At 37.2% G+C, this 12,652-nt stretch overlaps 1 protein-coding gene across 1 annotated transcript; it reads left to right on the top strand.

Moving 5' to 3' along the window:
- The first annotated feature begins 6,969 nt into the window (after nucleotides 1-6,969).
- On the top strand, nucleotides 6,970-12,107 carry LOC117759434 (high choriolytic enzyme 1-like). The gene is made up of 10 exons (XM_034581570.1): nucleotides 6,970-7,096; nucleotides 7,765-7,795; nucleotides 7,880-7,945; nucleotides 8,233-8,385; nucleotides 8,883-9,000; nucleotides 9,152-9,330; nucleotides 9,586-9,667; nucleotides 10,598-10,722; nucleotides 10,899-10,956; nucleotides 11,871-12,107. Exons 1-10 carry the CDS (start codon nucleotides 6,992-6,994, stop codon nucleotides 11,875-11,877), a joined length of 924 nt encoding a protein of 307 aa, XP_034437461.1. The 5' UTR covers nucleotides 6,970-6,991; the 3' UTR covers nucleotides 11,878-12,107.
- The last annotated feature ends 545 nt before the right edge of the window (nucleotides 12,108-12,652 follow it).

Genomic DNA, 12,652 nt, shown 5'->3' with positions numbered 1-12,652 from the left:
GGTAGTTGTGGGCATACTCCACAGGAAATGCCTGAACCAGGATGAGGAAGTCTGGAAGACCATGCACCACAGGGCCGTCTGCAACTCCTGGTTGACTCGTTCCGTCTGACCATTATATTGGGGGTGGAACCCAGAGGAAAGACTGACTGTGGCCCTCATAAGGGCCCAGAGCGCCAAGAACTCCCTCCAGAACGTGGATGTGAACTGGGGTCCCTGGTCAGAGGCCATGTAGACTAGGAGGCCGTGGAGATGGAAGACATGCGGCAACATGAAATGAGCCATCTCTTTGGTTGAGGGAAGCTTGGGCAGAGTCACAAAGTGTCCATAGGGTGGTGGCGGATCGGTAACAAACTCTGTTTTACTGTATTTCAACAGAGCATCTAAAACAGTAAAACGTGCAGGAGTGAAAAATAGAGTTCATGCGGTGATGTCTGTTTGCCTTTTCTGGCACAAACTATTTATTTTGTAGTTTGGTATAATTTATGAAGGTCACATGTCTTATAGTTCAGGGGGAAACTGAGTTTTTGACAAAAAACAAACATCTCATGAGTAGTTGCAATAAATATTAAGATAAAGATAAGAAAACATTTTAGAACATAATAAAATCACTGTGTCAGTAAAAATACGATCCGATCAAATACCTGAACATTGATGCTGTTAAATGTCTGATGATGATCACATACGTAACGTCCTTCTTGTTCTCATGTGGCGCTTTAACGGCACCGATCCTGGAGAAAAAAATATGCATTAAATGTAGGTCTGCTACTACACATAAAGTATTTCTATACTGCTGATGACCTGCATCACATAAAACCCCTCTTTGATCTGTAACAGTTGCAGAGTTTTCGATCAGAATGATATTGTTCTGATATGTTGAGCATCACCGATGGAACACATTGAGTGTTCCGTGGCAAAATAGCGAGACACAGTTTGACAGTGAGGACATTACTCTGGTGAGTGGCATTAGAGACGTCTGGTCCTAGAAGTTGACAAAGAAACTGAATTCACTCAGATGAGAATGTATTTGTTTCATATAGAACATTATTGAATCTATATATTTAATGTAGAAGATGATTAAATCTTTGTTTCATATAGAACATGATTAGTGGATCTTTAAATAGCCTATCCTGCAGATTGAGCCTCACAATCCTCCAATACCAACTAAGTTTTAAGATTGTGTAAGAATGGCGGTGCCTACATACAGTATAGTAAGACCGAGTTAACCACAAACAATGCAGCGTAAATTGACATGGCAGCATACCTCGGGTTATACCTAACCTCCTTGCATAGTACCAGTAAACCATGAAGATACTCCTGACGTCACAAAGCTACCCTGATGAGCCAGTAACATTGCTTCGTAGTTAAGGCCAGGAAAACAAAACAAACAATTTGGTGAATGAGAGTAACATGCTAACATCTAGAGCTAGCAAAGGCAGACAAGTGAATGGTTGTAAAGGGACGAACTAAGTAATGGTTACATCTGGGTGATTATGCTGGGGAGACATTAGAGGTTAGGCAGCTCAAAAAGTCATATGAAGCTCAGGTCTAATACACTTTGGAGATAATAAATAATAAAGACCCTTAAGCTGAACTTAATTTGTCTGTGTTGATTCTGTTACACCTGAGAAACCTGAACAACATAAAAAAATGGCTTCTCCCTTTCCCATCTCCCAAGGATGTTCAGTATTCAGGGTAATCACAGCCGAAACAACAATCAAAACGATATGTTATCAATCCCCACTAACTTACCTAAAAGAAAACTAAAAGAAAATCGAGTTGATCATACTTGCTTTGTACAATTATTTACAGAAACAGAACAGGATACTCAGATCCACTAAATCCACTAAAAAAGCTATCAAACAACAAGACATGGTCAGTGGCAGTTCGGGAGAAAGAGAAGCAAGAAAGAGAGAGCTGACATTTTTTTAAGTTGGCGCCATCAATTTCTAGTCCAATCTCCAGCCGCTAAAGCCTGGAAGAGAGCAGAGGACAGGTAAACAGCACAATTTATATACAGCTTACACATGGGGTCAGAAGTGAACGAACAAGACGTGGATCATGGCGAAGTGTAACCTTCTTGTAGTGATAAATAATTGATATGACAGTTAAATTCCAATCTGCTTCACCATATATGTCCAGAATAAACGGGACGGCTCCATAAATAGACAATTTATTAATTTCTCACAAATGGTAAAAAATACTGAAAGAAACCGTACCAATTGTGAATTAAAGCTACAAAGTAGCAAGGTTGGAAAAGTGCAAAGTATGGGGCACTGACTACCACGGTTACTGTGTGAATGATGTTTTTTATTAAAAGCGTTGCATATAAAAGTGTTGTATGAATGTTTGTGTGAATGGGTGAATATGACTTGAACTGTAAAGCCCTTTAAGTAGTAGCTCAACAAACCAGTCCATTTACAGACACAGATTTCTTGATTTTTGTAGCAGGATGTTCTCATATATTTTGCCTATTTATGAATCTGATGCTATTAATCCCATATTCATATCTATAACACATAAAAAAAATTTAATTAAAAAGTATTATGGTTCACCTGAGTAAAAAGGAAAGAGTAGGCCTTTGAATCAAAACAGAACATAAGATGCAGTACTGGGGCAAGGTCTCAGTAGTTCTTACATCAATAGACATGTCACAACACAAAACCACAGTGTCTCTATTTAGTAATTTCTTGGTCTCATCTTGAAATATGATGAAAATATGTTGCAGCAAGCTCACGCGAGTGTGGTCTATAATACAAGGCAATGATATAAAACATTACCCATGAATCCTGAAATTAAAATGTATTATCAAGTCAGATTTATTTGTGTAGTGCCAAATCACAACATATTATTATATAGTAAATATTTAAGACCTATTTTAAAACGTATATAATTACTCTTTTTTATTACTTTTTATTCACATAAAAATTATGTTACATTCCTTTCGATTGATTTTATATGTAGTTCATAGTTGTTTCGTAAGCTAATTTACTTAATATTAATTAATTTTATAAATATGTGATATAGTACCTATTTTGTTTGTTTCTAGGTATCTACTTACAATTGCACATTATTGCCATCATTATTGCCATCACATACTTCAATAGATAACAGCAGATACATATTTAATGTCTTTGCAGTACATTTTAAGTGTTCGTTAGTCTTCATGTCGAGGAGTCTGTCAGAGTAAAGCAGGAAAAGACAGATTCTTGTAATAGTTTTTGATGTTCATACTTATTAGCTTGTGTTTTCATTGTTCCTTTTTTTGCAAGACTTTGCAAAACTGTGTGTATACCTACCACATAAGGCAACTGTGTGCAGTTTGGAGAAGTTGTAACACACAAAATAAGCTTTTGCAACTCTTAACGTCTGCTTTTATTCACACTGGGTTTGTGTAAATGTGCAAATCTTATTGTACAACAAACATGAATGGAAATGGAAATAATTTAATTTAATTCATGTTGTAGCCTGTACCTGTAGATGTTTTGTGTATCTCAGTTCAGTTGTGCGCTACATGAAATTAAGGCTTTATATTTTTATAGGTCAGGTGTAATGTTCAATATGTGCTTTAATGATATTGACAAGTAAATCATTTTATTGTTGAATGCCTAAACTTTTCTGAGCTTTCATTGGTAGTAAATCAGAGGAGGTTAGCTTCATGATATACCCTAATTCACAAAGCCACATCACGGATATTGGAAAGGATGTGGCGTTCCACCAATCTTGATTCCTGGAAAGATAGTCTGATAACTTACAAGAAAGCCTTCCAAGATGCTATATTCATCATTAAAATAAGAAAATGATAACAACCCCAGGTTCCTCTTTAGCACTGTAGCCAGGCTGACAGAGAGTTAGAAAAATTCCCCATGTCCCCCCAAGAAGAGCACAGCTACACTGTCCATTGCATAATAATAATAATAATATTACATTTTATTTATAGAGCACAGTACTCAAATACACTTTACAAACGTTAAAATTAACATAAAAAGCTACATACTAAAAACATAGAGCACACAACATACATCACACATTAAAAGCAGTTGTGAAAAGGTGAGTTTTGATTTGTGATTTGAACATTGTGAGATTGGTGCAGTCTCGGATGTGTTTGGGATGAGAGTTCCAGAGGGAGGGGGCAGCTACGGAGAAGGCTCTGTCGCCCCAGGTCCGGTGCTTGGTCCTGAGTGGATGAGACAGGAGGTTAGCATCAGAGGAGCGGAGCCAAGGGGATGGAGTGTGGTGGTGGAGCAGGTCGGTGAGGTAGGAGGGTCCTCATTATGGAGGGCTTTATGAGTGAGGAGAAGGACTTTGTACTGGATGTGTTGTGGGACGGGGAGCCAGTGGAGATAAACCTTGGAACTAACTGTAGCACCAGATTCATATTTAGACAAAATTTCTACAATATATCTTTCTGAGCTGACTTAATTAGTCCTTTCATCTAAACAATCCAAGAAGTTTTTCTTTTAATCATCAGTTCTACTGTATATTAAATCAGATTAACTATCTATGTACCACAGGCTTTTAAGGTAGCAGTAATTAAACCGCTGCTTAAGATGCCCACTCTTGACCCAGATGTTTTAGCTAAATATAAACATATATCAAACCTTCCCTTCATTTCTAAAATCCTTGAATAATCTGCAGCTAACTCGTGATTACTTTCACTAAAAATGGTCTGCTTGATAACTTTCAATCAGGATTTAGTATCCATCACAGTAAAGAAACAGCCTTATTATAAGTTACCAATAATTCTTTCATGGCCCCAGTCAATGAACGTGTCTCTATACTTATATCCAGGAGGACATATTTCTTAGTGCTGCATTTGACACCATAGGTCACAAGATTCTGTTACAGAGACTCAAACAACATGTAGGGAGTAAACACTAGGCTGGTTTAAATTGCATGTATCAGGTAGATTACAATTTGTTAATGTTAACAATGACTCCTCCATGCACACAGCAGTTAGTAATGGAGTTCCAAAATTCTGCATTAGCTTGGCCTCCAGGTCTACCTCGGAGCTTTTTTTTACTAGGACATTTGACTCACACAAAACTGTCTCTAGGACAGCCTTCTTCCACTTGCAAAATATAATGAAAATTAAAAACATTCTGAGAAATCAGCCCATGCTTTTGTTCTCTTGACTAGATTATTGTAATTCTTTGGTCCAAAATGCCAAAATGCAGATGGCAGCCCATAACAGGTTTGGTTCTGCCAGAGGTTTTTTCCCTCAACAGTCACCAAACGTGCTGCTCATTGTTGGAACAAATTAGCAATTTATTAGATGTGAGATTTTAATGCTGTAATGAATGGTGTTATTCATTAAGAAATCATTTTTTAATTCAATTTCATTGCACCGATTATTTGTGATAGTATGAAAAACGTATTAATGAGTTACAGTTTCCGATAAGCATAAGTAATCTGCATGTATAATTTATATGATAAGTATTTAAGGCCGTTTGTTTTAGAAAGTGAGATGTTGTGATTTACTATAAAGCATCTCTGGGTGCTATATAAAAATTGTGAAAGTGCTCAATCAATTGAGAGATGCACACAAAATGTGCAGACCCAGACCAGTTCATGGCCAGGGGGGTATGTTGGAGCTCAGGTGTGTTTCTGCCCTTCACATACCATATCGTATCAAAATTAGATTGAGGATGATACCATACTGGTATTTTAAAAACGTGCTAAAAAAAAGTTTGCAAGTTGTTGATGCAAAACTATTTGTCAGTGTGTAGGCTACAGTACAAGATACACTTCCAATATCATCAAAACAAAAAAGAGACTCAAAATCTTCTTTGCCTTTTGAACTTTCCTCGTCTGAGTCTTGCAATTGAGTCCTGTTTTGTTGAGTAAACAAGCTACCCCATATGGTATGTTTATAATGTTAATAATAAATAAACATACATATACATCATACATAATCATAATAATATACAATCCCTCTCTTTGTAGTATCCTTATCTTTTATCCTTCACCAACTGAAACCAAAACCACTCATTATGTCCCAGGTGGTGTTATCGTCCACTTGTCCTATAAAGTAAATAAATAACTGAAAAAAGAAAAGCAAACAAGAGAAAACCAACAAAAATCTCTAAGTTGGTATTTGTAAATGTAGTAGTCATGTTTTGTCTGTAGTGCTTATAATAGTATATATTATACAGTACTAAATACTGAGGAGACTTCAAATTTCTTTCTAATGGTTATTGTCTTTTTCATCTTTAAATAATAACATTTCTTTTATCCTGTGTAGTAGTGTGTAATGGTATTTGAACTGATTTGCAATATATCTTAAAATATTAAATTGAAATGTCCATGTGCAAAACACTGAACTCCCAAATTGCCCGTGATGGATCTGGCGTCCCTTTGTGAATGATCTGTGGTAGAAAAAAATGCTGCATGTAGAAGCACTGTATGAATGTGTGTGTGAATGGGTAAATGTGACCGTCTATCCAAATCCCAGCTGACATTGAGTGAGTGAATGTGACTTAGTAGTGTAATGTAAAGTGCTAAATCACTGCAGTCCATTTACCATTAACTGACCATAATATTGCTTGTTAAATTTCATTACCTCCAGGTTAAATCAAGTGAATGAGTAGGACAGGCAGATTCATCCATTTATTCAAGTCAAATTTGATATTATTGTGTCAGGATTGAAATTTCTTTAAACATCGTTAATTTACTGTCACAGTCATGTTTTTGTGTTTCCATTTTACTTTTCCCCATCTGACTTTGATAACCTTAATCACTGAATATTCAAGAAATATTGTTAAACAAAGGAGGTAAAAAGCAGCATTTAGCTTATTAATTGTTGAATTTGAGCTTTTAATATCAGTGAATGCTGTTCACAAAGACAAACAGCAGAAGATAACGTCCACGTCTTACACAAACCAAAGTCTGTCTTAAGTAATAACTGCCGCTTCCAGTTGAGGTAAATTTGTCAATATGTCTGTTGAGCAGTTGACTGGTCTTCCCACCTATATATGTTTGAACACTCCTTCCAATGAGCATTTTCTTGGTGCGCAGCTGCTGTCTACAACCAGCCATGATACTCCAGACTGCTGTTCTCAGTGTGTTCCTCTGCTCTGTCTACAGCTTCACTATACAGGTAAGCATTATAAATGTGTCCCTATGAATATGGACAGATCAAGAGTTTATCTTTTCATCAGAATTCAATTTAAAGTGATGTGCAATCCTTGTAATATCTTGCCAAATTCAGGTTTTGTTAAAGGTTCAGTGCGTCAAATTTTGTAGAGAGGAGTATTTAAATATGAAGGGCCCATTCTAGGATAAAGAAAACAACAATTTGTACAATTTACATGATTACACACTAGTGAAAACATCACTAGGATTATTTTATATTCCATTTCTGCCAGTAGATCCCTTTCAGCTAAATTATACATACTGGACCTAATTATGTATATACACTACATATATTTATGTAGTATGTATATAGCTCAAATAATAAGCTGACTTATCTCTTAGCTGTAAGGAAATTGACTTTGAAAAAATAAATGACATTTTATTTTATACCTATTTGCAGAGTTCATTACAATCTATTCCGATGCCAGAGTGTAAACAATAGAAAGGAGAAAAACATTCACACCATGCCCCGTGTTCCTTGCACATTATGTATACAGGACCTGCACTTCCCATATGATTTTGAAATTCGATTTCTGTGGAAACTTAACTGTCTGAACCTATTTCTGATAATATCACCTTGGTTCCTCCGTCACTAATCCATATCTAACAAATGTTTACACTGCCTTGTTATAGGCTTCACTTGAAAAGACAGATGAATACTCTGGTAAGACTTGGCTACATTTCATAACTAAAGTACTAGTTTTGTGTAATGCAACTGATACACAAACAAACTGTTTTTTTTCCACAGGCAACACCATTACAGATGATGACTTCAGCGTTTCCACACTGTTAGAGAAGGCCAATTCTAATATTGGTATGTTCGTGTCCACTGCATGTCAACCGGCATACTGTATGTACTGTATGTATATTGAGAACCTGACAAAAACAATCAAACCATAAAAAATAGTACAAAATATTCATTAAGAGTAGCATAATGCTGGTATTACACACTTTGAAGTATACAGTAGAGATACTTTCAAATAGAACCCTCTGTGTGGAGCTTGTTTCAGACCCAGATATGATCTGCCCTTAACACATCACAGATGTCAAGACAATGAAATATAGAACACAAAAAAAGATCATCCTTTTGTGGTTTTGCAGGAAAGAACTTGGATGAGCCTCTGGTGATGTTTGGAGACATAGCAGTGCCGACAGGTCTAGAAAATGCTGATCCCTGCACAGCACGCGGCTGCCTGTGGCCTAAATCCTCCGATGGCAAAGTCTATGTACCATACCGCATCTCAAGACAATACTGTAAGTTTCTGTAAATATGAAGGACTTTTCTTTTGTTTCTGTAGCAGTGAATACAACTGACTAATATTAAAGAATCACATAATAATAGCAGTACTATTAAGGTTGTGGTAGCAGTAAATATCTGGCTAGTAGCAGTCGCTGTAGCAGCTATATTGTAAAAGTATTAGTTGTAATGCTAGTGATGGTAGTACTTACTTCATATTATTACTGGTAGTAATAGTTGTAGTAGGCTAGTATTAGTTGCAATAACATTATTAACAGCAATATGAATAGTGACTACAGTAGTAGTTGTAGCAATAGTGCTGTTGCAAGGCAGCAGAAGCAGCAATAGAAATAGTAGCAATGGTAGCAGTGGTATAGTGGTTATAATGCAATAATAGCAGTTAGTATTAGTACTATGTATTCTAGAAGTGATGGTATTTTACTGCTAAACACATTGTATTTAGTATGATGATAGAATGAATGCAAGTCACTAAACTTATTTTTTTACTCTTTAGCCCAAGGAGAGAGAGATACCATTATTGGTGCTCTGAACTCATTTGCTCAGTCTACCTGCATCCGATTCACTCGCTTCCAGAGGCAGAGGGACTTTGTGGACATCAAGTCTCTGTCAGGGTATTGACCACACAGTACACTTACCACATACGCATACATGACTGCACTTATAGACCCTATTAACACCCAGAGCTGACAGGTGGCTCAGGTCAAAGGACACAGTGTGGGATGTTCTCAAAGGGTCCTCTTTTTATTTACTGTTCACACTCAGGTGTTACTCATATATTGGGCGTCGTGGTCGTGGCCAGCCGGTGTCTTTGAGTCGCCGGGGCTGTGTCTACCGCTCAGTTGTCCAACATGAGCTGCTCCATGCCCTGGGCTTCAACCATGAGCAGACCCGTTCTGACAGGGATGACCACGTTCGCATCCAGTTGCAGAACGTAATTCGAGGTGGGTCATGTTCATCAACTATTTGAAATTGTTTTTCATTATGCAGAGTACAACGCATACAATATATAAATACAACTATCATGCTTCATACTTATTTCGGCAGGTAAATGTATATGTGAAATATCTGTAGAATTACTGTAGCAAGCATGGACAGAAATGATGACATACCTAATTTCCTGCAGATTTAAGTCACAGGTCTGACAAACTATAATGAAAACAGAGATGTATTATGATTGTCCTTCGGATCCCCTGCAGGAATGGAGCACAATTTCAGGAAGATCCAAACAAGGAACCTTGGTACTCCCTATGACTACAACTCTATCATGCACTATTCAAGGTAACATCTTAGTTCTCCCTCTGAACCTACTAATAATATACATAATACAATGCAATTATGAAATCATGTGATATATACAGTATAGCACAACTAAACATTATATAGTCTCTTAAGATAGCACTCAAAGCACTTTTATAGTTCAGTTTTGCCATTTACCCATTAGGACACATTCATGCATTGCATCTATTTGCAGCACTTTCTCTGTCACAGATAACTTTGGGGTTTGCCCAAAGACACTTTGGCATGTGGAATGGGGAAGATGGTGATCTAACTTTCTAATCTTCTGTTTAGTGGACAACACACTCTCCCCCGAGCCACCGCTGCCCATTGAACACGATGCTAGATCCCTAAGTCCAGTAACAGTTTCACTGTAAATACGACAAAGGTTACATTCATTCAATTTAATTCACAACATAAATTATCTCAGGGCACTAAACACAGTAAGGTCAAGACCTTATATATGAATACTGTCTTAAGATAGATTAAAAATAAATATGAACCTAGAATTTGACCACAACTTTTGTCTGGAATCTGGTCACTGCATATTTTAACAAAATCAGTTCAAATATTTTTTATCTTTAAAGTGTCATATTTTTAAGACCGCATTTACTGATTGGCTTCATGCTTACAACAAGCTGTAAAAACACATTATATATTATCACCATATAAAGTTGTAAAGTATTGATGGACTACTCTACGCCAATAAAATAGCTGACTCATTAGCTGTCAAATGCTTCACTATATTCACCAGCTGCTCTCTGACTGTGAGTTTAGCAGCTGCTGCTATTTTTTTTAGCAGGAGTTGAGACAAAAACAGAGGTAAAAGGAGAGTGACCGCTGATATTTTAATTATGAAGTGGACACATGACCAATTGGGATGTATGGTGAACTGTTGGAACATCTCATCGTGACTGTGGTTTTGCACTATAGGTATGCTTTCTCCAGGAACAGGGAGCCAACCATCATTCCAATCCCTGACAGCAATGTAGCCATTGGCAGGGCCAGCCAGATGAGTCCCACTGACATCATTCGAGTGAACCGCCTCTATCAATGCAGTACGTAACATTTTTACGCATACCACTACCCCACTTTCTCATACTCTCTCCCTACTGTACTGACTAAATGAACAGACTTGTGAACACAGACCTATTTACCATATGCACATGGTAGCAGTGCCATAAAGAAACCAAACAGCTTTTACAGTTTTGCTGCCTTTTGGAATTCATTGCAGATTCAGCTGTCTCTAGACCTGGTGTGCAACCTGTGCAGAGAGACCATTTGAAATTAAAGTAAGTGGGTTCAGAAAAATATGTATATTAAGTTTTCAGATTGAAGTTTCCACCCCTTTATTCTGTACAGATACAGCTACAGACAGGACACACAGGAAGTTAATGACATCAACTTATTGATATGCAGCGAAGGGATAGTTCACTGAAAAATGAAAATTCACTCATTATCTAATCACCACTATGCCGATGGAAGGGTGGGTGAAGTGTTTGAATCCACAAAACACTTCTGGAGTCTCAGGGGAAAACTTTGTTGTAGCCGAATCCAATACAATTGAAGTAGCTGGTGACATCTTCTTCAGATTTAATATAACAACAGTAAAAACATGCCTCCGTACTGCTCGTGTGGTGTCATCCAAGTGTCCACAAGCCCCGACATTCATATTCGACTCGAAATGAGGTCATTCACTTTGATTAGTAAGAACTGTTAAGCAATCCCTCATGATGAAATGCACTAAAATGTGTAAAACAATTTTAACAAAAAAAGCTGCAAAGCTTAACCACTCTCAGAACAAAATGATGATTATTTTCTTGCATTAAGAAACATTACTTGTTACATATAACTTGAGAACCTTAAAAATCAAACTGTATCCACACGCCGATTTGCATTTGCCGGGTCATCGTTTGCTGTCTATCACTGTCTCAACCACTGAGTGTAGCCAACAATTTGTATGTGAATGTGTGTGTGTGTGTGTGTGTGTGCAAATTTTTTGTGACCTCTTCAGGATCTCTTCCAGCACAAACCTTGTCAGGACTATTAGTCCTGTGTGTGTGTGTTTGTGGGTGAGTGTGTGTGTGTGTGTGTGTGTGTGTGTGGGTGTGTGGGTGTGTGTGTGTGTGAGTGTGTTTGTGTGTGTGTGGGTGTGTGTGTGTGTGTGTACTTAAGCATATTTATAAAAATCTCTTTTTTCCAACAGGAAATGAAGCGGAAAGGAAGACTGATGCAGCTTTTATCTACAAGCAAACAGTGAAGTTTGTGCTTGATGAACATGCTTTGAGTCAGAATACGATTTAATCATAGCTTTTGTGCTGTCGCAATAACAAATGAAGAGTAGCAGCTTTCCAGTGTTACCATTATATTTACCCTTAAATGAAAAACTGCTAGCCAGCTTGATTGAATGCTAAAAATGATTAAAGAGGCATATTCACATATCTTAACCATCTCAGCCTGTTTCTGTGTGCCACTACATGTTAACCTTGAAAGATAAAGGTGATGTTCCAGTATTTGACTCCACAGAAAAAAGATAAACATTTATCTTGAAGTGGAACTTTAAAGAGTAAACTATTGCAGATCAGCGTTATTGACATTTTCTGTTATTCTCACATTGTGGCCCTTCATGAACAGGGCCAAGCGTAACTATTTGGTACACAAACACAGGTGATTAAACATGGCATGTTTATTGATAAGCCTTTTTCTGGCCTTGCTGGATGCCAGATTCAGCAAACAGAGTATGTCCCCATAAACAAACACACCTGTTAGAACAAGTCACTTTTCAATTCTTTTTTGTCTGCTTTAATAAAACACAATAATCACAATCATCTATTCATTCATAACACCACCAGATTTTCTAGCATGATGTCACATTTAATATTGATACTATAACACTGCACAAAGTTGAGCCAAACTTTGAGGATGTTACATGTGTATTGGTGACCTTGATACTTTATAACTTGTCAGGACTTTACATGCACAAAAAGT

Source organism: Hippoglossus hippoglossus, chromosome 3 (assembly GCF_009819705.1).
Source record: "Hippoglossus hippoglossus isolate fHipHip1 chromosome 3, fHipHip1.pri, whole genome shotgun sequence".
Taxonomy (NCBI): Eukaryota; Metazoa; Chordata; class Actinopteri; order Pleuronectiformes; family Pleuronectidae; genus Hippoglossus; species Hippoglossus hippoglossus.
Note: the sequence above shows the minus strand (reverse complement) of the source record. Positions and strands in the feature narration are given on the sequence as shown.